A 27,817-nucleotide genomic window follows, 5' to 3' on the forward strand; every position below is an offset into this window, starting at 1 on the left:
CCAATGATATCGACCTCCTGAGAATGGATAAGACAGAAAGATAATGGCAGAAAGATATACCTTATCCCTGTTCTTTAAAATGAACTGTAAATTTCTTGCAACCTGGAGAGGGAACTGTTCTAAAACTCAAAACTTATTTAAACACAAAATAAAACTGCAGATGCTGGAATCCAAAGTAGACTAGCAGGAGGAACGAAAAAAGCCAGGCAGCATCAGGAGGTGGAGAAGTCAATGTTTCGGGAATGTCCACTTCTCCACCTCCTGATGCTGCCTTGTTTGTTGTGTTCTTCCAGCCTCCTGCTTATCTACCAAGAGTTGAAACAGCTGGGTTGGCGTTAGAAAGTTCTCGTAATGATTTTGGAGATCATCAATTCCTCTAGCTCTTGGCTCATAGTGTCAAGTAGGAAGTAAGAATTAGAGAGCCCCAGGGTGGTTGTAGGATCAGGAGTTGTCTCCCACTAGTAAATTTGGAGTTGATGTTCAGTGGTTGAAGTTTTCACACTTTGACATGACGTTGAAGGGAAGCCTAACAAATTATCTAGTTAACATGGGAAATATTCAGTAACATCAAAAGAGTGGAAAATGTGAAAGCATCTGCGCTTTGAACTGGTGAGACTCATCAAACTTTTTATACATCTTGAATCAGGTTGTGTGCTTGTTGATGCCCGTGTCTCAGAACACTTCAACCCCAGGGCATCAATGTGGATTTCACCAGTTACCTCATTTCCCCTTCCCCCACCCCAGTTCCAACCTTCCAGCTCAGCACTGTCCCCATGACTTGTCCTACCTGCCTACCTTCCTTTCCACCTATCCATGCCACCCTCCTCCCTGACCTATCATTTCCATCTGCACCCCCATTCATCTATTGTACTCTTTGCTACCTCCCCCCACCCTCCTCTCTGACCTATCACCTCCATCCGCACCCCCATTGTACTCTATTGTACTCTAAGCTACTTGCTTCCCCTTCCCATTTATCTCTCCACTCTGCAGGCTCCCTGCCTCTATTCCTGATGAAGGGCTTTTACCCGAAACGTTGATTTTCCTGCCCTCTCGGATGCTGCCTGACCTGCTGCGCTTTTCCAGCACCGCTCTAATCTGGGCCTGTGTTTTAGGTCATTTGCCTTGTTTGAGGTGTTTGTGAGGTAGGGTGAGGTGGAGCCTGGCGGCTAGTGAGTGTCCCTTTAAGAGGCGGGGCGGGGAGGAGGGGGAGGGGCGTGTCCCTGTAAAAAGGGGGCGGGGCCGATCGGTTTCTCGATGTTTCTGTCCCTCAGTCCGGCGGAGAGATGGCGATCAACAGACCGGGGGAGCCCGGTAACCAGAGGTAACGGCAGGGACGGCAAACCCGGCTCCGGCTGCACACCGTCGGCTCGGAGTTTTAACCTGATGTACTCTTGTCGGGTTACACAAAATAGCTGCCTTTATATTAACGATGAATTGTTACCGAATCTGATTGTATTTATCAATTATAACGAACGGCACAGTCCAGGGTGAGGCCATTCGGCCTATCATCGCGCGGTTGAAAACGTCCCGCTGTTTTTTGCCAACCCTCTGCCACTTCTCTCCCTTCAGACATTTATTCGGTCTCCCTTTAAACGTTAAGATCCTGTGTTGCCCGGTTCCTCCCTCCTCAGAGAGAAAAACAAATAACAGAACGCGCTGGGTGGCCTTCCCAGTGCCCCTGGCTAATGTCCATCCTGTTAATCAACATTACCGAAAATAACACAGTCTTCTCACATTGGCAGTCGCACTCCTTGTCAGAGGGGATGCCTGTTACAACAATCCGTGTCCTCACCTGAAGCCTGTTACAATTTTCCCACCCGTTTATACTGCACTTTTGAGTTGGCAAACTGAATTATTAACTGAATAAGTGTGCCCACTCACTTGTGGAATACATTGAACACTAAGACCTAGCATAAGACAAATATTTAATCGAGGATGGAAGAGATGCTACACACTTGTCATGCTTAGTGGTGACATTGGACTAATAATCCAGAAGAACTGGCTGCTGTACTCGGAAGAGGGGTTTGAATCCCACTGCTACAGATGGTGTAATTTGAATTTAGTTAATACATTTGGAATTAAACAGCTGGACTAATGGTGAAGAAAGCATTTTGCCTTTATTGGTCAGTACATTGAGTATCAGAATGTCATCGTGGAGCTGAACATGACACTGTTTCAGCCACATTGGGAACACTGGCGCTAGACTATTAATTCAGAAACTCCAATAATGATTTGGGTTCAAATCCGGCCAAAGCAGATGGTGATTTGAAATTAAGAATCTAGATTAGATTAGATTACTTACAGTGTGGAAACAGGCCCTTCAGCCCAACAAGTCCACACCGCCCTGCCGAAGCACAACCCACCCATACCCCTACATCTACCCCTTACCTAATACTACGGGCAATTTAGCATAGCCAATTCACCTGACCTGCACATCTTTGGAGTGTGGGAGGAAACCGGAGCACCCGGAGGAAACCCACGCAGACACGGGAAGAACGTGCAAACTCCACACAGACAGTCGCCTGAGGCGGGAATTGAACCCGGGTCTCTGGCACTGTGAGGCAGCAGTGCTAATCACTGTGCCACTGTGCCGCCCAAAATGACCATAAAACCATTGTTGATTTTTGTAAAACTCATCTGGCTTACTACTATCCTTAAGGGAAGGAAATCTGCCATCTCACCTGGTCTGATTGACATGTGACTCCAGATCTACAGCAATGTGGTTACTTTCAACTGCCGTCTGAAATAGTCTCACAAGCCAGTTGTATCAATCACTACAAAGTCTCAACAAAGAAATGGAACTGGATGGACCATATGGCATTAGCTTTTGCCTTACCTAGGTCAATGGCAGAAACAGGGAATCATGTCTTTACAGACATTGTCATCACCATCACTCTGGCAGGAAAGTGGTATACAGTTGGAAGGCAGTTTCCTTGGGAGTCCTCAACATTGACTGTGGACTCCATGAAGTCTTATGACTTCAGGTTAAATGTGATCAAGGAAACTTCCTGCTGATTATTACATACAGTCCTCCCTCAGTTGATGAATCAGTGCGCCTCCGTGTTGAACAACACTTGGAAGCACCAAGGTTGGCAAGGGCACAAAATTATTCTGGGTGTGGGATTTCAATGTCCACCACCATGAGTGGCAGCCGCAACACTACTGATGGAGCTGGTTGGGTCCTAAAAGAACATAGCTGCTAGACTGTGTTTGCAGCAGCTGGTGATGGAACAAACAAGTGAGGAAAAACATTCTTGACCTCATCCTTGCCAATCTATTGGTTGCAGATGCGTCTGTCAATGACAGTAAATGGTAAAAGTGATCACTACACAGTCTTTTAGGAGACAAAGCTCTGCTTTCACATTGAGAATGCTGTCCATCTGTGTTGATTCTATGACTCTATGGTTATCACTGTGCTAAGTAGCACAGACTTCAAATAGATCTAGCAACTCACAATGTGCAACCTCATAGCCTGGCATATCCCCACTCAACTATTACAATCAAACCAGGGATCAAACTTGGTTCAATGCAGAATGCAGGAGGGCATGCCAAGAGCAGCTTCAGGCATACCTAACAATGAGGTGTTAACCTGATGAAGCCACCGAACTGGACTACTTGCATGGCAAACAGCATTGGCAGCAAGTGATAGCAGATCAGATCTAAGCTCTGCAGCTCAGCTACATCTAGTTGTAAATTGTGGTGGAGAATTACATAACTCAACATGGATGAAAGAGCTGAATTCCAGAGGTAAGGTGAGAGCAACAATTCTTCACATCAGTGCCTCATTCGATACCATGATCAAGGAACCCTAGCAAAACTGGAATCAGTGGATAATGGCAAGTGAAAAAACATGGGACTAGCTGAGTTGCTATTCTACAGAGTCAGCATCGTCATAATGGTCCCTGAATTGGCTCCTGTATTCTAATTATCGTATGATTCTGTATCATATGAGTTAGGAGCCATGGTCATCATGATATTCCCCCATCAATGCTGCCGTTGTTGTGCTTTGAGGCTGCCGTTATGGCTGCAGCAGCAGATGACAGATTTTAGTTCTGTTGTAAAATGATAATATCTCAAATGTTGTCTCCTGTTAAAGTTATGGTAAGAGAACTGCTCTCTGAATGCCCAATGTGGATAAGGCCTCCTACTAAGAACTCTTTTCTCCCTCCATTTTCCAGCAGTTTGCATGCTTTGCATGCATTCTTTCATGCTCCAGTTATGCTCAATTCCCAGAGGAAGGTTACGCAGATGCCGATGAGTGCAAGCAACTTGATTCAGCACAAGATTTTAAATTAATAAGTATTCTAGCATCAGTTGGAGCACTCTTCTATACTATTCAGACAATGAAATACAGGAAAATTGCATGAACAGCTAGAGAAATTAATCCACCAGCTAATGTATAGGTAGTTTATGATCCTTTTAATTAGTGTTGGTGGGAAGTTCTTCGTGCCAATTAACGTGTCTTCCGCTATGTGTGATTATAACACAGAATACGTTGGAAAGTGGAACAAAGAACTTGTCTTTCTGCTCTTGACTTGATAAGCTGCACTCAACATTTTTGTTGTTGTGATGTGGGCTTCATTGGCAAGGAGATAATTTATTACATAACCTCTGATTTATCTTGCAAAGTTTATGGTAAGCTGCCTTCTTCAACTATTGGCATGCAGGGGGTGAACGGTGGTGTTAGGGAGGAAATTCCAAGATTTTCATATTGCGACATTGGCATATTGTTCCACACTAAGATGGTGTGTGACTTGGAGGAGAATATGTAGGTGATGGTATAACGATGTATCTTGTCCTTCAAGATGGTATGCTGTGCTGTCTCTGTGTATCATTGTGGATGGGATGGTGATCAACTGGGCTGCTCTGCTTGGATGTTGTGAATCCCTTGAGTATTGTTGGAGCTGCACCTGTCCAGGCAAATGGAAAATATTTAATCATACTCCTGCCTTATGGTTTGTAAATGGTGGACACATTTTGGAGATGGAATTTCCTGATGAAGGGCTTATGCCTGAAACATCTATTATCCTGCTCCTTGGATGCTGCCTGACCGGCTATGCTTTTTCAGTACCACACTCTTCGACTCTGATCTTCAGCATCTGCAGTCCTCGCTTTCCTCCATATTTTGGGGAGTGAATAGATAAGTTATTCACTGAAAAATCTTTGATCTGCTGTCATTGTCCCACTATTTGTATGCCTGTTATGTTTCTGGTAGGAACTGGAGTTGACCATTCAGCCCTATAAGCCTGTTGTGCCCTTCATTAAATCACAATTGATCTGTAGCCTAATTCCATATGCCTACCATGGTCCCATATCTCTCGATACTCCTGCTTAATAAAAAACAATTGTCTTAGATTTAAATTTAACAGTTGAACTAGCATCGATCAATTTTTGAGGAAGAGAGTTCCAAACCTCCATCGTTCTTTGCATGTACTTTCTAACATGTCTCCTGAATGGCCTGACTCTAATTCTTAGACTCTGCCCCCTGTTTTATAAGCTTCAACCAGTGGAAATAGTTTATCTTTACCTACTGTACCTTTCCCTGTTAATATCCTGTTAACCTTCTAAATTCTAGACAATAACGGTCTAATTTGTCTATTCACTCCTCACAACCTAAACTTTGAAGTCAAGATATCATACTTGTAAACCTTGAACTCCCTTTATGACCAAAACATCCTTCCTAACAGATGCTGCTCAGACCTGCTCACACTACTCGAAATGGGGTCTAACTAGAGTTTTTGTATAACTTCAGATTAACATCTGCATCTTTATACACCAGCCATTTAGATATGAAGGCCACCATTCATTGGTTTTCTTTACTATTTTCTACTCTTGTTCGTGGCATTTTAAAGAGCTATGTACCTGAACCCCAAATCTCATTGGACATTGACTATATTCTAATACATGCCTTCTAATAAAAAAGTATTCTATTCTTTTTTAGTCTGAAATAGATAACCCCACACATGCTTATATTAAATCCAACTGCACATGCTGCAACAAATTTATATATTTGACTTGTTATGCCTTTTCTGGGTCATTGTGACATTGTGAATAACAGAGATCTCTGCATGACACCACTAGTCACATCTGACTAATTTGAGTACTTATCTATTATTCCAACTTTCCTCCACTTAACAAATTTCCTATCTGTATCAATAATTTCTCTTGTCTAAGACTTTATCAAAAACCTTCTGGAAGTCCATAAACAACATCACCTCCTTTTCAAAAAAAAAACTGATGTTTATCAGGCATGATGTACCCTTCAAGAATCCATGCTGACTCTCCCTGATCACCTTGAAAATATGTTACCTTATTCTTGATTTTAGAAATCAATAATTTCCATTGCAGATCTTAGGCTAACTGGTCTGGAGTTCCATGGGTTCCCTCTGTCAACCTTAAAGAGAGGAGCCAATGAGCAAATTTCCAATCTAGAGGTAGAACTGAATCCAAGAAACTGAAAGATAATATGCTTTCCTACCACCTAAGCTGTGGATTGAAACCGTCAGGTCCTGAAGATTTGTCACTTTCTTCTGTTCCATTAATTTCCCCACTTTGGTGACTCTAAGCTAATTGTATTTAGACCTTAATCTTTGATCCTGTGCTAATTTCCATGGATCTTCCCGCAAGCGACCCTCCTTTTCTGCTGTGAATACTGAAGCAAAATAATCGTTCCCCATATCTACCATTTTCAGGGTGAGTTCACAGGCCCCAGTTATGCCTGTCTCTTTGTGGAGTATGTGGAACATTCCTTGTTCCAGTCCTATTCTGGCCCCCACCCACAACTCTTTCTCTGATATATTGATGATGTTGTTGGCATTGCTTCCTAGACAGATCATTATCCACTCCTTGTCTGTCCAACTGTTCTTCTGTCTCTTTGGGCTCTATGCCAACGTATTCTTTACCTCCTCCCCCACCCTATCTTCTGCATACAAACCAACATTTTCTGAGCTGCCATCGGTTCTGAGGAAGGGTCACTGGACCTGAAACGTTAACTCTGATTTCTCTTCACAAATGCTGCCAGACCTGCTGAACTTTTCCAGCAACTTTGTTTTTGTTTCTGATTTACAGCATTCACAGTTAAGAGTGGTGGAGTTGTAGAGATGACCAGCGTGGAAACAAACTCTTCTGTCCAATTCATCCATGCTGACCAGATATCCTAAATTAATCCAGTCCAATTTGACAGCACCCAGCCCATATCCCTCCAAACCCTTCCTATTAATATACCCATCCAAATGTCTTTTAAATATTGCAATTGTACCAGCCTCCACCACTTCCTCTGGCAGCTCATTCCATACATGCACCACCCTCTGCGTGAAATAGTTGCTCCTTAGGTCTCTTTTATATCTTTCCCCACTCACCCTAAACCGATACCCTGTAGTCCTGGACTCCCCTGCCCCAGGGAGGAGACTTTGTCTATTTATCCTATCCATGCCCCTCATGGTTTTATAAACCTCTATAAGGTCACCCCTCAGCCTCTGACGCTCCAGGGAAAGCAGCCTCAGCCTATTCAACCTCTCCCTACAGCTCAAATCCTCCAACCCTGGCAACATCCTTGTAAATCTTTTCTGAACCCTTTCAAGTTTCACAACATCTTTCCGATAGGAGGGAGACCGGAATTGCACGCAATATCCCAAAATTGGCCTAACCAATGTCCTGTACAACCTCCCAACTCATGTCCTCCCAACTCCTGTACTTAATACTCTGACCAATAAAGGAAAGCATACCAAACACCTTCTTCACTATCCTGTCTACCTGTGACTGTACTTTTAAAGGAGCTATGAACCTGCACTCCAAGGTCTCATTGTTCAGCAACACTCCCTAGGACCTTACCATTAAGTGTATAAGTCCTGCTCTGATTTGCTTTCCCAAAATGCAGCACCTCGCATTTATTCAGAATTAAACTCCATCTCACACTCCTCAGTCATTGGGCTCATCTGATTAAGATCCTGTTGTAATCATAGGTAACCGTCTTCACCATCCGCTACACCTCCAATTTTGGTGTCATCTGCAAATCTTACTAACTATATCGGTTATGCTCACATCCAAATTACTTATATATATGACGAAAAATAGTAGACCTAGCAACAATCCTTGTGGCACTCCACGGGTCACAGACCTCTAGTCTGAAAAACAACCCTCCACCACCACCCTCTGTCTTCTACCTTTGAGCCAGTTCTGTATCCAAATGGCTAGTTCTCCCTGTATTCCATGAGATCTAACCTTGCTAACCAGTCTCCCATGGAGAACCTTGTCAAATGCCTTCCCTGCTCTTATCATTCCCTATATCTACCAGCCTTTCACCCCAACAGGAATATACTGTCTCTCGACTCTCGTTATCTCATTTCTGAAGGTTTCCCATTTTCCAGCCATCCCTTTACCTGCGAACGTCTGCCCCCAATCAGCTATTGAGACTTTTTGCCTTATTCCCATCAAAATTAGCCTTCCACCAATTTAGAACTTTTAAATTTGGGCTATCCTTATCCATCCCTATTTTAAAACTAATAGAATTATGGTCGTTGGCTCCAAAGTGCTCCCTCACACCTCAGTCACCTGCCCTGCCTTATTTCCCAAGAGTAGGTCAAGTTTTGCACCTTCTCTAGTAGGTACATCCATATACTGAATCAGAAAATGTTCTTGTACAGACTTGACAATTTCCTCTCCATCTAAACCTTTAACACTATGGTAGTCCCAGTCTATGTTTAGAAAGTTAAAATCCCCTACCATAATCACCCTATTACTCTGACAGATAACAGAGATCTCCTTACAAATTTGTTTGTTAATTTCATGCTGACTATTAGGGGGTCTATAATGCAATCCCAATAAGGTGATCATCCCTTTCTTATTTCTCAGTTCCACCCAAATTACCTCCCTGGATGCATTTCCAGGAATATCCTCCTTTAGTACAGCTGTAATGCCTATCCCTTATCAAAAACACCACACCCTCCTCTCTTGCCCCACCCCCCTTTCTATCCTTCCTACAGCATTTGTATCCTGGAACATTAAGCTGCCAGTCCTGTCCATTCCTGAGCCCCATTTCTGAAATTGCTACCGTGTCCCAGTTCCATGTTTCTAACCATGCGCTGAGTTCATCTGCTTTCCCTGTCAGGCCTCTTGCACTGAAATAAATGCAGTTTAAATGATCAGTCCTACCTTGTTCTCTGCTTTGTCCCTGCTTTCCCTGACTGACTCACTTCTCAACTGTACCTGTCTCAGATTGATCTCTTTCCTCACTATCTCCCTGGGTCCCACCCGCCACCTTAATAGTTTAAATCCTTCCGAGCAACTCTCGCAAATCTCCCTGCCAGTATATTAGTCCTCTTCAATTCAGGTGCAATAAGTCCTTCTTGTACAGGTCACTTCTACCCCAGAAGAGATTCCAATGATCCAAAAATGTGAATCCTTCTCCAATACGCCAGCTCCTCAGCCATGCATTTATCTGCTCTATCCTCCTATTCCTCCCCTCACTAGCTCGCAGCACTGAGAGTAATCCACATATTATTACTCTCGAGGACCTCCTTTTTAAATTCCTGCCTAACTCTCTCTATTCTCCCTTCAGAATCTCATCCTTTTCCCTTCCTGTGCCATTGGTTCCAATGTGAACAATGACCTCCTGCTGGGCCCTCTCCCCCTTGAGGACATTCTGCACCCTCTCAGACATCCTTGATCCTGGCACTAGGGAGGTAACACACCATTCTGATTTTTCGCTGCTGGCCACAGAAATGTCTTATCTGTGCCTCAGACTAGAGAGGCCCTGACACAATTGATTTCTTGAAACCCAACATACCCTCGTTGCATTAGAGCCAGTCTTGATACCAGAATCTTGGCTGTTTGCGCTACATTCCCCTGAGAATCCATCACCCCCTACATTTTCCAAATCAGCATACTTGTTTGAAATTGGGATAGCCACAGAAGACTCCTGCACTGGCTGCCTACCTCTTTTACTTTTCCTGGAGTTAACCCATCTATGTGACTGTATCTGCAACTTTTCTCCCTTCCTATAACTGCCATCCATTCACGCTACATTCCCCTGACAGTCCCTCACCCCTACATTTTCCAAAACAGCATATTTGTTTGAGATGGGGATCGCGTGGGAGTCTTGTGCATAACCTGCCTCCCTCTCTTACCTTTTCTGGAGGTAACCCATCTATCTGACTGTATCTGTGGCTTTTCACCCTTCCTATAACTGCCCTCCATCTTACCCCCAGCTCCTGTAAATTCTTTATTGCCTCTAATTGCCGCTCCAACTGATCCATGCTTCTCCAGTAGGACTTGCAACCAAACATACTTCATGCAGACAGGAAACTGTCTGTAATCTCCCACATCTGACAAGATGCGCCTATCACTCTACTAAAGGCTATCTTTGCACCTTAAACTGTAGATGCAGAAAGTAGCAGTTGTACCACTCTAAAACACATTGCTCCAGGCTAACTTATTACCTATGTTTTATATTTTTAAAATTGAAGCAAGACAGATCTCAGTAAAACATATAATAAAAAAAGCTACTCTACTCACTATTGTAGATTTTTTAAAAAGTGAGGTTACACTTAGCATCTCCCCTGTTGTAAGCCCTCCTACACAGGTTTCTCCAAAGACAGCTATGAATTTTGCTGTTTTTATTTTCTTAGACACAATCCGATGTCCAGAGTTAATTATGCTCAAACAGCAGAGGCAGTATCTGTGCAGATTCATTGCTGGGTCAGGCAGCAGTGTAGGTTTCTTTCTCATTTGAATCACTTCCCCTGTGGTCTCTGCTTTTGTTCTCGCTTCCGCCTTTTTAAAAGTGCCGTTGTTTTTATTTTATTCTCCCAAAACAATGCAACAGCTTATAAAACAGTAATGATTGTTCCTTGAATTCAAGAAAATCAGCTCCAACTCTGAAAATACTTCAAAAGAAAAGGAGCCGCTCTTAGAAGCACAATTGCTCCCGTCCTCCATCTTGGATTACTCAGAATCTTCCTTTATTTTTATAACTCCTTTATTTTTGAAGAAGGGGGTTATTTGTATTCTATTGACAAACCATATCAGGCTTTGTCCAGTATTTCATCTACAAGATGACACCTCCAATAGTGCTGTTTTCCCAGTCTAGATTACATGGTTAATACCCTGGAGTAGATTTTGAATTCACTACCTTCTGGCCACTTAGCTAATCTAATATATAATTGCAACTGAAATAAGTCCCACAGAAGCCAATCTCCCATCACCCTTTATTTACACAAGCGCAGTACATGGACTCTGGCCACCTAGCTCAGAACTGGTCCCTAGAGTGAACAGGATTCCTGAGAATCCTGTTTATTTTTTTTTTCTTTTTTACCACCTAACTGCGGTAGTGCTTATTTTTTCCCCAGCACCCATGGTGTGTGTGTGCAGGTGTGAGACACTGTGAGAGACACAAAGTGCATGAATCTTTATTCAATTCCCACCACCAGGAAGATAGGAAAACACCCGAGTGGCCAGTGACAAGCAGCGGAAGAGGGGGGGCAGGCAGTCGGCCCTAATGACTCCCTCCACAGCCCGCTGCCTGGACCTGTTGATGGCCAGTTTGGCAGAATCCTGTTTTTTTTTGCACGTGTAGACACACAGTCACACTGATCCAATTCTCAAAAGGGAAAACACCTGAGTGGCCAGTGACAAGCAGTGCCCTTCACATCAAAGGGCGATGCTGTGTGATCAAACAGTGAAGGGCAGGGCAGAGATTAAATCAAAATAGAGTTGGAGGGGGAAGACACTACTGTTTATTTTTTTTTCTTTTTTTCCCACACTACCGCCTAACTGCGGTAGTGCTTATTTTTTTCCCCAGCACCCATGGTGTGTGTGTGTGTAGGTGTGAGACACAGTGAGATACACAAGGTGCACGAATCTTTATTCAATTTCCACCACCAGGAAGATAGGAAAACACCCGAGTGGCCAGTGACAAGCACCGCCCTTCACATCAAAGGGCAATGCTGTGTGATCAAACAGTGAAGGGGAGGGTAGGGACTAAATCAAAATACAGTTGGAGGGGGAAATAATGCACTCCACTCCCTGCGGCGCCCACCTCTCCCTGAACAACTCCAGGGTGTTGGTGGACACCACGTGCTCCTTCTCCAAGGACACCCGGGCTCTAATGTAACCGTGGAAGAGGGGCGGGCAGTCGGCCCCCATGACTCCCTCCATGGCCCACTCCCTGGACCTATTGATGGCCAGTTTGGCAGAATCCTGTTTATATTTTTAGGAGGAGAGTCCTTGCACGTGTGCGCGCGCACACACAGTCACACACTCATCCAACTCTCAAGATAGGCAAACAACCGAGTGGCCAGTGACAGAAACTCCTGTTTGGTTTTTTTTCTTTCTTTTTTTTTTCTTTTTTCTTTCTCTTTTTTTCAACCCCCACACTACCGCCTAACTGCGGTAGTGCTTATTTTTCACCAGCACCCATGGTGTGTGTGTGTGTAGGTGTGAGACACAGTGAGATACACAAGGTGCACGAATCTTTATTCGATATCCACCACCAGGAAGATAGGAAAACACCCGAGTGGCCAGTGACAAGCACCGCCCTTCACATCAAAGGGCAATGCTATGTGATCAAAACAGTGAAGGGGAGGGTAGGGACTAAATCAAAATACAGTTGGAGGGGGACCTTTTAGCCAGGACTGCCTGATTGGGGCTGTTAACTTGGGCCAATCAGGAACTCTTATTCAATGAGATCCACCTGGCCAACCTTATTCTAGTCACTACACAACACAAAGCTGTTTAACCCAAGCTGCCAGTATCGTCATTCATTCTGAATGAGAAGTAATTCAAATTCCATATTCATATCCTGATCTTATATCCCTTTACCTCTCCTTTACTTCAACGACATCATAATTATCCTGCTTCAATAATTGAAACCAAATGTATGAATATGAAATTATTCTCCTAAACTTTGTCCCAAATCAAAAATGTAATATCTCTGCCCTCTCACTGTAGACTCCTCAATCATTCCCGGTTGCTTTCTAATAATCTCTGCCAGAAGGTACTTGTGTGGATATCAGGTAATCCATAAGCCACACAGTATTCACTGTCTAGGCTGTAAACCTCAATAAGATAATAGAGAGGTTTACGGTGAAGCTATCCTTCAAACTTTCCTGGAGACAAAGCTACCTCGGGTGATCTCATTGGTCACAGGAGGTAGAAAACCATACTTGTATTGGCATAACATTATGTTCCTGTTTCTTATGCTTGCAGCTTTCTGATGTTTTGTGATTATGTGAAGCTGTCATTCGTTGACAGGAATGTCACATTGGAGGCTTTCAAAGGCTCGAGGAAGGGAACTGTTTATCTGATGCCACATCAAGTAAGTAATTTTGCATCTTCCACACCTGCAAAGAGGTCCTGTCCATTTTTACATTAAATAAACACACAGGCTCTGAGCTTCATATACATCAACAGCAGTCACCACTTTACAGCATTAAAATTATAATAGAAGAGTTTATTTCACTCACCAGAGTTCATGACCAGTCAAGAATAATGACATGAAACTGTTCTTTACCTTGATACTGACTGCATACAGTACAGACTAGATACAAAGTAAACCTTCCTTCTTCACAGAGTGTTTAATGGAAGTGCAAAAGAAGATGATCAATGTACGATCTTTACTAAACCCACAAACATTTAACAAGATAACATAAGGGAAGGTTTCACTCTATTGTATCTAACCTGTGTGGTACTTGACTTGGAATAAAGCTAGTGCAGTTCCTTCAAATAAATCTGTTGGACTATATCCTAGTGTTGTGATTTTTAACTTGTCCAGCCCAGTCCAACACTGGCACCTCCACGTCTTGGAATGTTGGGTAATTTATTCCTCAACAATAATGTTTCACGTGGAAAATTGGTGGGATAAGGAGGGGTGAAGTTTAACCTAGTGAGAAAAATTGAAATTTCATTAAAATGTTTGTGCTTTTGAGTATGTTTAACTTTTCTGGATATTAAGAAATACCAATCAAAGTATGAGCTGGCAACATTTGACATGAAGGCAGTACCAACAGAAACAAAGTGAAGACACGGACACCATGTCATCAGACACAACAGAGAGCTGCAGATGTAATGTACTTGATCCTGTTGTGCAGCTGTGGTAAGGAAAACATTAACTTTATTGAAAAATAAATCTTATTGTGGCTTCATCTTGTTACAAGGCTGCAATGGAAAGAAAGATCATGTGGTGTTGCACCACTTCCTGTGATCATGCATATCTCACAGCCAGACCTAACCCCTTACACTAATTCACATCCACAGTACACAGTGACTTGAGCACATTGTTCCTCATTTTTTGTGCATCTTTGATTTTGTTTGCTGGTAGAGTTGTGGTTGTTATTAAAGGTTTTCACCTTTCCAATTAAACAATATCTTTCCACAGGACACAAGTCAAAGCATCGTCTATTGTCAGTTTTCCTCGACCTACTCTGTCTTTGCATTAAGACTTATCATTCTGGTCTGAATTGGTGTAGTTGTGGTGGCTTTTTTTCCATAACTCCTTTGAATTTGAATGTTTCTAAGAGTTTGTGGTCTTACTCTGTCTTGAAGACCAAGAAGATAATCTGCAAATTTTTCACAAGTCCACATAGCAGTGAATGCTTCACTATCTATCATTGCATGTCTCTGTTCTGTCTCCCACTGGATAGCGTGTATAATAAACTGGTCTGTGCTGTCCATTCTGAAAGAGTGCAGATCCCAGTCCTGTATAAGATGCATCTACAGCAATGACAGTAGGTAGCTCTGGGCCATAGTGAGTTAAAATTTCTCCAAACAAACAATCTCTATTGTGCTTCCTCCTGGACGATATATTGCCTTGTCGTAAGTGCTGGTGTGACTTGTTGATGACAGCTTGGTTGGGCAAAATCTTTATCTCTAAGTTTATCCTGTCATGAATTTCTAGAGCTCAGTAATTTTGCAATGAGCGGGCAATTTAGCATGGCCAATTCACCTGACCTGCACATCTTTGGAGTGTGGGAGGAAACAGGAGCACCCGGAGGAAACCCACGTAGACACGGGGAGAACATGCAAACTCCACACAGTCAGTCGCCTGAGGCGGGAATTGAACCCGGGTCTCTGGCGCTGTGAGGCAGCAGTGCTAACCACTGTGCCACCGTGCCGCCCACCACATTGTATGAAGGAACAGGACATTCATCTGATATTTGTTTTCCAATTAGCATCCTTGTAACTAGATTACTCCATTTCTATATACATTGTAGTTTCCCATTTCTTAATCAGTGTCATTGTGCAGCATTGCTATAAAACTAGTCTCATCCTCCGCTCTGGGAAGAGAAATTCTGATCTACCTGTACAGACGGTCAGTTCTGTGTCAGCCTAGTCAATTTCTCTTCCAGCGATATTTTTTGCAATAAACTCTTTTGTCAATTTCACTTCGAATGGTGTTTTGTGATAGCTGTAACCTATTGGGCAAATTTCTCCGACACTTGTCAAGAGGAAGAAGAGAAGAAGAGTTAGGATGAGATGTGAAGACTCAGTTGGGGCGATTGAGAGTTACAAGGTAGCCAGGAAAGACCCAAAGGGAGAGCTAAGATGAGCAAGGAGGGAACATGAGAGGTTGTTAACAGGTAGGATCAGGGAAAACCCTAAAGATTTCTCTAGGTATATAAGGGATAAAAGAATGACTGGAATAAGATTTAAAATCACACACCACCAGGTTATAGTCGAACAGGTTTAATTGGGAGCACTAGCTTTTGGAGCGCTGCTCCTTCATCAGATGGTTGTGACTATAACCTGATGTTGTGTGATTTTTAATTTTGTACACCCCAGTCCAACACCGGCATCTCCAAATCTAGAATAAGATTAGGGCCAGTCAAGGACAGTAGTGGGAAGTTGTGCATGGAATCAAAGGAGATAGGGGAAGCGCTAAATGAATATTTTCGTCAGTATTCACACTGGAAAAAGACAATATTGTCAAGGAGAATACTGAGAAACAGGCTACTAGACTAGATGGGATTAAGGTTCACAAGAAGGAGGTGTTAGCAATTCAGGAGAATGTGAAAATAGATAAATTCCCTGGGCCGGATAGTATTTAACCCAGGATTATCTGGGAAGCCAGGGAGGAGATTGCAGAGCCTATGGCTGTGATCTTTATGTCATCATTACCTACAGGAATAGTGCCAGAAGACTGGAGGATAGCAAATGTTGTTCTCTTGTTCAAGAAGGGGAGTAGAGACAACCCTGGAAATGACAGACCAGTGAGCCATACTTTGGTTGTGAGTAAAGTGTTGGAAAAGGTTATAAGAAATAGGATTTATGATCATCTCAATAGGAATAAGTTGGTTAGAGGTAGTCAACATGGTTTTGGGAAGGGTAGGTATTGCTTCAAGACTTAGAGTTCTTTGAGAAGGTGATCAAACAGGTGGATGAGGGTAAAGCCGTTGATGTGGTGTATATGGATTTCAGTAAGGCTTTTGGATAAGGTTCCCCATGGTAGGCTACTGCATAAAATGTGGAGGCATTGGATTGAGGATGATTTAGTGGTTTGGATCAGAAATTGGCTAGCTGAAAGAAGACAGCGAGCGGTGGTTGATAGGAAAGATTTCATCCTGGAGTTCAATTACTAGTCGTGTACCACAAGGATCTGTTTTGGGTCCACTGCTGTTTGTCATTTTTATAAATGACCTGTATGAGGCGTAGAAGGATAGATTAGTAAACTTGTGGACAACAGTAAGGTTGGTACAGTTGTGGATAGTGCAGAAGAATGTTGTAGGTTTCAGAGGGACATAGATAAACTGCAGAGCTGGGCTGAGAAGTGGCAAATGGAGTTTAATGCAAAAATGTGTGAGGTGATTCATTTTGGAAGGAGTAACAGGAATGCAGAGTACTGGGCAAATGGTAAGATCCTTGGTAGTGTAGATGAGCAGAGAGATCTCAGTGTTCATGTACTTTAGATTACTTAAAATTGGCACCCAGGTTGATAGGGCTGTTAAGAAGGCATAGAGTGTGTTAGCTTTTACTAGTAGGGGGATCGTGTTTCAGAACAATGAGGTCATACTGCAGCTGTACAAAACTCTGGTGCGGCTGCACTTGGAGTATTGCATGCAGTTCTGGTCACTGCATTATAGGAAGGATGTGGAAGCTTTGGAAAGGGTTCAGAGGAGATTTTATTTATAGATTTGTGGGATGTGCGTGTCACTGGCTGGCCTGTGCGTATTGAAAAAGGCATCAAATGTTTAATTATTTCCAGTACTTTTATGTTCAACAAACTCTTGCCTGACTAGGATATCATATGCGTAGACAACAATTGAATGGAGGTGCTGACATAATGGTAATATGACTGCTAATAATCCAGAGTTTCAAGATAATGGTCTGGAAGTATGGGTTTGATTTCCATGAAATTTAAATTAGTAAATATCTAGAATCAGAATCGACCCTCAGGGAAACCATTTAATGATTGTTGGTTGGTTGCTGGTTCAGTGACGTCCTTTCTGGAAGAAAATTGCTATTCCTACCTGGTCTGGCCTACATGTGACTCCAGATCTACAGCAATGTGGTTGACCCTTAACTGCCCTTAAAAATGGCCCGAGCATGATACACAGTTCAAGAGGCACTTAAGGACAGACAATAAATACTTATCCACTCACTGAGTATTTACAGAGTCTGATGAGTCAAAATGTGTGGCACTGGAAAAGAAAAGAACAGCAGGTCAGGCAGCATCCGAGAAGCAGGAGAATCAACATTTGGGCACAAGCCCTTCATGTATTCCTGAATTAGAAAACATTTTACGATTGTTTCATGTTGCCACGAGGCTGCAAAAGAGATCAAATTAATGAAATATCACAACACTTCCTGGGATGATGTATACTGTCTTTCATTAGCATATTACACAGTCAGACTTAATCTTTTACACTACAGTAGAAACAAACAAGCAGTGGTGATGGAGGGTAAAGATTGAGATGCAGACACAAACAGAAAGTAGATATAGACAGAAAGAGGGACGCCAAGAATTCTTGAAGAAAAAAATACAACTAACTCAGCAAGGGGTCAGTTTTTCTATTTGGCAGAGAAAAGACAAGAACACTTGGAAATACTGTGCAAACTAGCCAAGGTCTAAAACCCTAAAAGCTACAAGACAGCTCGGAGATGCTAACTAACTGAGCAGTTTCCCCAGAGTGGCCAAACTCTGAATCGGGATGTCAGCTGAAAAGGATCTGGAAAGCTACACCATCAGGATTGTTGTGAACTGAGAGAGAGAGAGAAGATGGTTAATAGAGATGTATCTCGCAGGTGATAATCATACCCATTAAAATTCACAAATAAAGGCTATTGACTGATTGAACTCCTGACTACCTGGCAAGGACAAAGACAGCATATAATGAAACTCCATATCTACGTAATGTCTCATTGTGCGGGATGTGATGCACATTCTTGTGGTTGTGTATATACTTTTGTATTAAATGTTATCTTTTAAATTTGAGATGTTTATCTGTTTCATGTGAAATTTGTTTTGGTACTGTTTGGTGTTTAAGTAAAAGCTGCAGAAAGTGGAACCTTATTGGTAATTTCTTCTCCTTTGGAGATCATTCAGTAAATTTGGTAAATTTTATTTACAGTTTCCCCAAGTGTTTCAAGCAGTTCTGTACCCCAGCATTGTATACTGACAGACCTATCCTCATCAGTATTGTACCCCAGTGTTATACAGTGACAGATGTTTCCCCACCAATATTGTATCAAAGAACCATACAGCACAGGAACAGGCCCTTTGATCCACCAAGACTGCACTAATGCATGATGTCTTTCTAAACTAAAAATCTCTTACATCTACATTGTCTGTATCCCTTTTCACTACCAATTCCCATGTGAGTCAAGATGCCTGTTAAACATTGCTATTGTAACTGTCTCCATCACTTCTTCTGGCAGCGCACTTACCACTCTGTGCAAAAAACTGGTCTCTCTCATCTCCTTTAAACTTAACCCCCTCTATCTTAAACCTATGTCCCCTAGTAATTGACATTTCTACCCTGGGGAAAGACTCCAACTATCCATTCTATCCATCCCTTTCATAATTTCGTAAACATAATATCTTTCAAACCAGGCAACATCTTGGTAAACCATTTCTGTACCCTCTCCAAAGCCTCCAAATCTTTCTGGAAGTGTGGCAACCAAAACTGTAGACAATATTCCAAATTCCAATATTCACAGTCACCTCATGTATTCATTAAATGACTTCTGTTCACCAATACTGTACCCCAGTGTTATACAGTGACAGACCCATCCCCATCAGTACTGTACCCCAGTGTTATAGTGACAGACCCATCCCCATCAGTATTGTACCCCACTGTTATATAGTGACAGACCCATCCCCACCAGTACTGTACTACAGTATTATACAATGACAATGTGTCTCCTCCAATTCTGTAGTCCTTAGTTACCCCCAGGACTAACATACACTATGCTAAATTACCCCATGCATCCAGCAGTGACAGGGATATACAGATATAACTGGATGTACTTGTTTCACTTATTCTCTGGCATGAATCTCTTTGTTTCTGTGCTTCCTAGGTTGTCTTTTTGTCAAAAGATCTCAAAAAGGCGCTAAGATCCTTCACAATGCCGTTTTCTCTGATAAAAGATTGTAAGATCAAGCGGCCAAAGCTTAGGCCAGGCTATATCAAAGGGCAAATTGAAGCAGAGCCAAATGGTAAGTGGGAATAAGGAATGTTCCAGTCTCCTTCAATATGTGTTCCAGCAAGTAAAGGCAGAAATGGGTAATGATTAACAGCTGATGACAGAATTGCTTTGTTGGGTGAAGAAATTTGGAGTCTTGCTTTTTACATTCCTTCTTAAAATCACCCCTCCTCAGTTGTTGGTTCTGACACATTACATGACTTTTGGCTGTTCATCTGTAGAATGTTCTGCACCTTTTCCATGATGTCTTTTACTCTGCCATCAGGTGGCAACAGTATGAGGTGGTGTCAACAGCACGGCATGGTGACTCAGTGGTTAGTAATGCTGCCTCACTGTGCCAGGGACAGGGGTGGGATTCCAGCCTTGGGTGACTGTCTGTGTGGAGTTTGCATTGTTCTCTCCATGTTGGCGGGGCTTCCACCACGTGCTTCTACTTCCTCCCACAGTGCAAAGATGTGCAGGTTAGGTAGATTGGCCATGCCAAATTATCCATAGTATATAGTAATGTGCAGGCTAGGTGGATTATTGATAGTAAAAGCAGGTTTATGGAGATAGGATTAAGGTCTGGGGCTAGGTGAGATGCTCTTCGGAGGGATGGTGTGGACTTGATGGGCCAAGTGACCTCTTTCGGCACTGTAGGGACTCTATATTCTATAAGATAAAGTAACAGCATTGCTTCTATTCATCTGATTATCAAATCCTTATTTATTATTGGAATTCTGACAGCTTTATACTTTACCCTGTCCAGTCTTTAGTCTCATCATTCTAGGATCCTTCGAAGTGTCATCATTCTCAACAGTATTTAATATTGGTCAATACTGTTTTGGTTTGAAAATTCAGTATTCCAGGGAATCCTGTTCTGCTTGCCTTTTTCAAGCCTTCCAGAAGGCCACCACTTGTAATTCTGAAAGTTTTCTAGTCATGGGGCAACCACTTCCTGAAACATTCAGCCACCATATATCTTGTGGTGAATCAAGCTGCACTTTGATCTCAGAACCCTCAAAATGTGGTTGAGACACTTGCTGCAAGGATGATCATTTGGGACACATGATATGTCTTGAAATTCCCCAAAAGTGCAGAAATTGAAGGTTAAAGAAGCAGCTTCCCCTTTTGGAACACAGGGACAAGAAGTCTAGAGGAGGTTGACTGTTCAAGTCTGGGGCAAAAGGAAGCCTTATGAGGGAGATGTCTTTGGCAGGAAACAGCTGAGCTGATTTTTCAGCACCCTCAGTGATAAATAAATCCACAAGTTCTCTTTATTGTTGGAGGTGAGGTGGCAGTGGGTGTAGGGATCGAATAATTTGGAGAAGAAAAGCTGAGGGTCATCTTTGACCGACAGATGATCTCCAAGTTGTAAGTGGAGTTGACAAGGAGAACGAGGTAAAAACAATGACTGCAGATGCTGGAAACCAGATTCTGGATTAGTGGTGTTGGAAGAGCACAGCAGTTCGGGCAGCAGGCAGATCACGCGCCAATCTTTCCAGAAAGCCAGTGATGAAGGACAGAGCTGAAGCAATCTTTACATTTTTCTATTTATTTTCAGAATTTCACATTACAAACATATGGCTCTTAACATAGAACATAGAACAATACAGCACAGAACAGGCCCTTCGGCCCACGATGTTGTGCCGAACGTTTGTCCTAGCTGCCGCTTAAAGGTCACCAATGATTCTGACTCTGCCACTCCCACAGGCAGCGCATTCCATGCCCCCACCACTCTCTGGGTAAAGAACTTAGCCCTGACATCCCCCCTATACCTTCCACCCTTTACCTTAAATTTATGTCCCCTTGTAACACTCTTGTACCCGGGGAAAAAGTCTCTGACTGTCTACGCTATCTATTCCCCTGATCACCTTATAAACGTCTATCAAGTCACCCCTCATCCTTCACCGTTCCAATTAGAAAAGGCCTAGCACTCTCAACCTATCCTCGTACGACCTATTCTGCATTCCAGGCAACATCCTGGTAAATCTCTTCTGCACCCTCTCCAAAGCTTCCACATCTTTCCTAAAGTGAGGCGACCAGAACGGCACACAGTACTCCAAATGTGGCCTAACCAAGATCCTGTACAGCTGCAACATCACCTCACGACTCTTGAATTCAAACCCTCTGCTAATGAACGCTAATACACCATAGGCCTTCTTACAAGCTCTATCCACCTGAGTGGCAACTTTCAAAGAGCTATGAACATAGACCCCAAGATCCCTCTGCTCCTCCACCCTACTAAGAACCCTACCGTTAACCCTGTATTCCGCATTCTTATTTGTCCTTCCAAAATGGACAACCTCACACTTGACAGGGTTGAACTCCATTTGCCACTCCTCAGCCCAGCTCTGCATCATATCTAAGTCCCTTTGCAGCAGACAACAGCCCTCCTCACTATCCACAACTCCACCAATCTTCGTATCGTCTGCAAATTTACTGACCCACCCTTTGACTCCCTCTTCCAAGTCATTAATAAAAATTACAAACAAACAGCAGAGGACCCAGAACTGATCCCTGCGGAACTCCACTGGTAACTGGGCTCCAGGCTGAATATTTACCATCTACCACCACTCTCTGACTTTGACCGGTTAGCCAGTTTTCTATCCAACTGGCCAAATTTCCCACTATCCCATGCCTCCTGACTTTCCGCATAAGCTACCATGGGGAACCTTATCAAATGCCTTACTAAAATCCATGTACACTATATCCACTGCTCTACCCTCATCCACATACTTGGTCACCTCCTCAAAGAATTCAATAAGACTTGTAAGGCAAGACCTACCCCTCACAAATCCGTGCTGGCTGTCCCTAATCAAGCAGTGTCTTTCCAGATAATCATAAATCCTATCCCTCAGTACCCTTTCCTACCACTGAAGTAAGACTAACTGGCCTGTAATTCCCGGGGTTATCCCTATTCCCTTTTTTGAACAGGGGCACAACATTCGCCACTCTCCAGTCCCCTGGTACTATCCCCGTTGACAGTGAAAAACCTTGTGATGTAGAGGTAGTAACTCCGGACCAAAAAATCCATGGCCATTTCCCACCTTCTTTGGAGATGTATTATAAAATGTCTAAAACAAGTTAACTTTAAAACAAAAGTATATAGCTCCTAACCCAACATAGAGATTTCTTTTTAGAGGATCATGTGACTGTCTAGTTCATGTACACTAATTGTATGCAATTAGACATAATTAATATACAATTGACATTGTGGATCAGTGGTTTAGGCATCTTGTGCTGTTGGGCAGTACTCTCCTCTACGAACCTCTTGGACTTAGGGAATGAAGATAAAGCCTGAGAGGGGAAATGAGGCAATTTGTAGATTTTTCTGGAGAGGGAGCTGGGTAAAAGGAGTGTATCTTTTTCTTCCCTGATCAGGATTAGCCTCTGGAGACAAACCTAACTAAATGTTCACATGTTTAAACATGGGGCATGAGACAGGTTCCCTGTCTGATTAAGGGAGATTCATAGGATGTCAACTGGAGGATCAATCAAAGGGCATTGAGCTTCAGAGGAAGATCTGACTAAATGTAAGTAACTGAGAGGGCATTTCAACATGAGATTGTCCTATCAGCAACAGAATTTTAAAAGACTTAATTAACAAACACAAAAAGCAACCAGACCAGCACCGTGAATAGGGAATTCCTCTACAGGGCAGCCTTTGGGGGTATTCAGAATGCAGAAAGGGCCTGCTCGGAGCACTGGCTCCTGGCCTGCTCATGTATACTTACTTGCAGGCATGTGATCTGTCCCCGCTGCATTGAAGAAACTGGTGATTGGTTGGGAAATACCTGTTGCAGTTGTAAATGTATCTTTAACAAGGTTCTTAAAGAGGCAAATTGCCTACCTGCCTCATAAGAGCATTTAATCTCTCAAGCCTGCTTCTCCATTCAATAGGATCATGGTTGATCTAACATTCATTATGTCCACTTTCCTGCTCTTTCCCCATTAGCCCTGTTTTTCCTACTGATCAAGAATCTATCTTCCTCAATCTTAAAAAACACAAGGGCCCTACTCCCATAGCTTTCTGTAGAAAGGAGTTCCAGAGGCACTCAGCCCTCAGAGAGAAGATTTATTTTTACTTGTCTCAATCTTAAATTGGTGTTCCTTTACACTGAAACTATGCCCTCTGGTGATGAGGGAAAACTTCCTCTGAGAATTTACCCTGTGAAATCCCCCTAAGAATCCTACATTTTTAACTCATTCTTCTACACTGTAGTGTGTAGAGACCCAACCTGTGTAGCCTTTGCTCAGAGTACAATCTCCTCGTGCTCCGTTTCTGAATTGTCTCCAATGAAATTATATCTTTCCTTAAACAAGGGGACCAAAACTGCTCATAGTACTCCAAATCTGGTTTCACCAGCATCTTGTACAGTTGCAGTAATGAGAAAGTTTATAGCCTTAAAACTTATCCTTAAACAGTTAGATTAAAATGTAATTTTGAATTATAGAACACATTTGCTGCACACTAGAAAATAGACAGGCAGGGAGGGTAAGAATTTTAAGAACATTTGCCTTAACATCAGTGAATCTGTATAAGCAGGACATTGAGTGATAACATTCACGGTTATTCCTTTGTAAAATTAAAAGCAATGTTTGATTCTAACCTCAAAACAAAACTCAGTATCAATTAACTTCTCTCCCAAATTATTGTCCTTCACGTTTATCTGTTCAGTTCAGAACATGCAGTTCTTTTGTTAAGTTTTTGTGTTTGTGACAGTACAGCCTTTGTACATTTGTGTATAAAGGTAACCTGTTTGTGATAGTACAACAGCGTAACCTGCCAGGGCTCTTGAAGGACGAGCAATGTCCTACTCTCCTGGGTTATTAGAATCCAGCTAGCTTGGCTTATAGGTATCAGTATTATGTTGTAACAGTGATGCTATTAGTAAATTAAGGGGCTAATTAAAATTAAACTAAATGGTCTGTAAGAGTTTTTTTAAATTCCAGACTACCAAAGGTATGATCTCTGGAACAAACCAAGAGAGGTTTACAGGTGGAGTTCACAAGGAATTCCCTGGGCCGTCTCAAGTCTGTACTTTATCAGTAAGACTTCCCTACTCTTGTTTTCCAAACCCCTTTGAAACAAGGGCCATCATTCCATTAGCCTTCCTGCTGCAACTGTGTGCCAGCTTTGTGTTTTGTGTGCAACTACCCCAAAGTCCTAGTATTGCAACTTTGTTATTTTCTTTTATTTAAATAATACTGCTTTCAAAATGAACAACTTCACATTTTCCAAATTACACTCCATTTGCCAACTCTTGCCCACTGACTTAACCTGTCAATGTTTCTGTAAACTATTTGTACCGTTTTTCACATGCCTTTTGACCTACTCTTCTCATCTACAAATGTGGTGAAAGTACATTCACTTCCTTCCTCCAAGTCATTTGTACATGTCATAAACAATTGCAATCCCAGCACTGATTCCGCTGGAATCTCATTGCTTAGAGTTGCCAACCTGAAAATAAAATCCCTTATCTCCATTTGATGTTTCCTGCCCATTGCCCAAATCTCTATCTATGCAAATATACTGTCTCCATAGGCTCTTATGACTTAAGCCTTTGTGAGGAACTTTATCAAACACCTTCTGGAAGATCAAATACAATACATTTAATCAGTTCCCCTCTATCCAGTCTAGTTGATACTTCCTTGAAAAACTCTAGTAAATTAATGAGACACGATTTTCCTTTCATGCAGCCATGCTGACCTTTGATTAATTACAATGTTCTAAATGTTTTGCTATCACTTCCTTAATTATTGATTCAAACATTTTCCGAACAATAGGTGCGAGGCTAATTAGCCTATAATTACCCGCTTTTTAACCTCCCTCCATTTCCGACTAAGAATGTCACATTGGCAGTTTTCCAATCCTTCGGTACTTCTGTAGAATCAAAGATTTTTAAAAATTACAACCAATGCATCCACTATCTCTGTAGCTACTAGCATAGGATGCAGGTCATCAAGGCCAGGGATTTATCTACCTTTAAATCAATTAGTTCGTCTGATACTACTTCTCAAACGATAGTAATGGTATTAATTTCTCCCGTGTTCTTTAGTATTAATGGGATGTTTGAAATATTTTCCACGGTAAAGACTAATGCAAAATATCCATTTAGCTGTTCTGCCATTTCCTTGTTCCCCATAACTAGGAATCTCTCCAGATTCTTTGTCTAAGGGGCCTATGTTCAATTTGATCTCTATCTTCCTTTTTATATATTTTAAAAAGCCCCCGGAGTGTCAGAGCTGAGGGGTGACCTTATAGAGATGTATGAAATCATGAGGGGCATGAATAGGGAGCTAAGAACTGGAGGGCATTGGTTTGCAGGGGGTGGGGGACATGGATTTAAAAGGGACCTAAGGGGCAACTTTTTCACGCAGAGGTGAGGTGCATGTATGGAATGAAGTGCCAAAGGAAGTTGTGGAGGTTGGTACAATTACAACATTAAAAGGCATGTGGAAGGGTATATGAATAGAAAGGGTTTTGAGGGATATGGGCCAAGTGCTGGCAGGTGGGATTAGATTAATTTAGGATATTTGGTCATCATGGACGAGTTGGACCAAAGGGTCTGTTTCCATGCTGTACATCTCTATGACTATGACTTATTGTCAGTTCTTATATTCCTTACAAGTTTGACCTTGTGGTTTAATTTTCTCTCTTCAGTCCTCCTTTACTGGATTCTGAATTTATCTCAGTTTTCAGGGCTGTTACTGATTTTTGCCTCCTTATATGCTTTTTCTTTCCCCTGGATAGCTTAGAACTTAGTCTGAGCAAATCAGAAAAAGTTTGATCAATTCTTGTTTTTTCACTCCATTCTAATTCTCTTTCTCTTCCAAAGGAGGATGGATAGGTTCTACAACATTCAAACTTACCTTTCACAATGGAGGAGCCAACGAATTTGGACAGCTGATGCTACGAATACAAGGTAGGGCTTCACTCACTTACCAAGTTGGTTCCAGCTCTGTCCCTCCTGATCCTACATGCTCTCCATGTCCTTTCCCTTTTATATTTTAGACCATAAGATATAGAAGCAGAAATTAGGCCATTCAGCCAAATTTGAATTTGCTCCACCATTCGATCAGGCTGATAGGTTTCTCAACCCCATTCTCCTGCCTTCTCCTCATAACACTTACTAATCAAGAGCCTTTCCATCTCTGTCTTAGGCTTTGTCTGAACAGTCTTCTACAGCAATGAGTTCCACTGATTAACCACACTCTGGCTGAAGAAATGTCTCCTAATCTCATTTCTAAAGGGTCATCGCTTCATCCTGAGGCTGTACTCATGCGTGCTTGTCTCTTTTACTAGTAGAAACATCTTCTCTACACCTACTCTATCCAGGCCTCTCAGTATTCTATAAGTTTCAGTGAGATCCTCCCTCACCCTCTAAACTCCATCAAGTACAAACTCAGAATCCTCAACTGTCCATAAGACATAGGAGTGGAAGTAAGGCCATTCGGCCCATCGAGTTCACTCCGCCATTTAATCATGGCTGATGGGCATTTCAACTCCACTTACCCGCATTCTCCCCGTAGGCCTTAATTCCTTGTGACATCAAGAATTTATCAATCTCTGCCTTGAAGACATTGAGCGTCCCGGCCTCCACTGCACTCTGCGGCAATGAATTCCACAGGCCCACCACTCTCTGGCTGAAGAAATGTCTCCGCATTTCTGTTCTGAATTGACCCCCTCTAATTTTAAGGCTGTTGCCCACGGGTCCTAGTCTCCCCGCCTAACGGAAACAATTTCTTAGCGTCCACCCTTTCTAAGCCATGTATTATCTTGTAAGTTTCTATTAGATCTCCCCTTAACCTTCTAAACTCCAATGAGTACAATCCCAGGATCCTCAGCCGTTCCTCTTTTGTTAGACCTGCCATTCCAGGGATCATCCGTGTGATCTCCACTGAACACGCTCCAGTGCCAGTATGTCCTTCCTGAGGTGTGGGGACCAAAACTGGACACAGTACTCCAAATGAGGCCTAACCAGAGCTTTATGAAGTCTCAGTAGCACATCGCTGCTTTTATATTCCAACCCTCTTGAGATAAATGACAACATTGCATTCGCTTTCTTAATCACGGATTCAACCTGCATGTTTACCTTTAGAGAATCCTCGACTAGTACTCCCAGATCCCTTTGTACTTTGGCTTTATGAATTTTCTCACCGTTTAGAAAGTAGTACATGCTTGTATTCTTTTTTCCAA

The 27,817-nt window shown here is 42.5% G+C and overlaps 1 protein-coding gene across 1 annotated transcript in view; it reads left to right on the plus strand.

The window, feature by feature from the left end:
• The first annotated feature begins 1,231 nt into the window (after nucleotides 1-1,231).
• LOC140463789 (WW domain-binding protein 2-like) overlaps nucleotides 1,232-27,817 on the plus strand; it is a 37,156-nt gene continuing 10,570 nt past the window's right edge. The window contains exons 1-4 of the mRNA XM_072558102.1: nucleotides 1,232-1,321; nucleotides 13,204-13,312; nucleotides 19,510-19,648; nucleotides 26,457-26,543. Of these exons, the coding sequence (XP_072414203.1) occupies nucleotides 1,284-1,321; nucleotides 13,204-13,312; nucleotides 19,510-19,648; nucleotides 26,457-26,543 (373 nt within the window). The 5' untranslated portion in view covers nucleotides 1,232-1,283. The remainder of the gene's footprint in view (nucleotides 1,322-13,203; nucleotides 13,313-19,509; nucleotides 19,649-26,456; nucleotides 26,544-27,817) is intronic.

The sequence above is a fragment of the Chiloscyllium punctatum genome, chromosome 39 (assembly GCF_047496795.1).
Source record: "Chiloscyllium punctatum isolate Juve2018m chromosome 39, sChiPun1.3, whole genome shotgun sequence".
Lineage (NCBI taxonomy): Eukaryota > Metazoa > Chordata > Chondrichthyes > Orectolobiformes > Hemiscylliidae > Chiloscyllium > Chiloscyllium punctatum.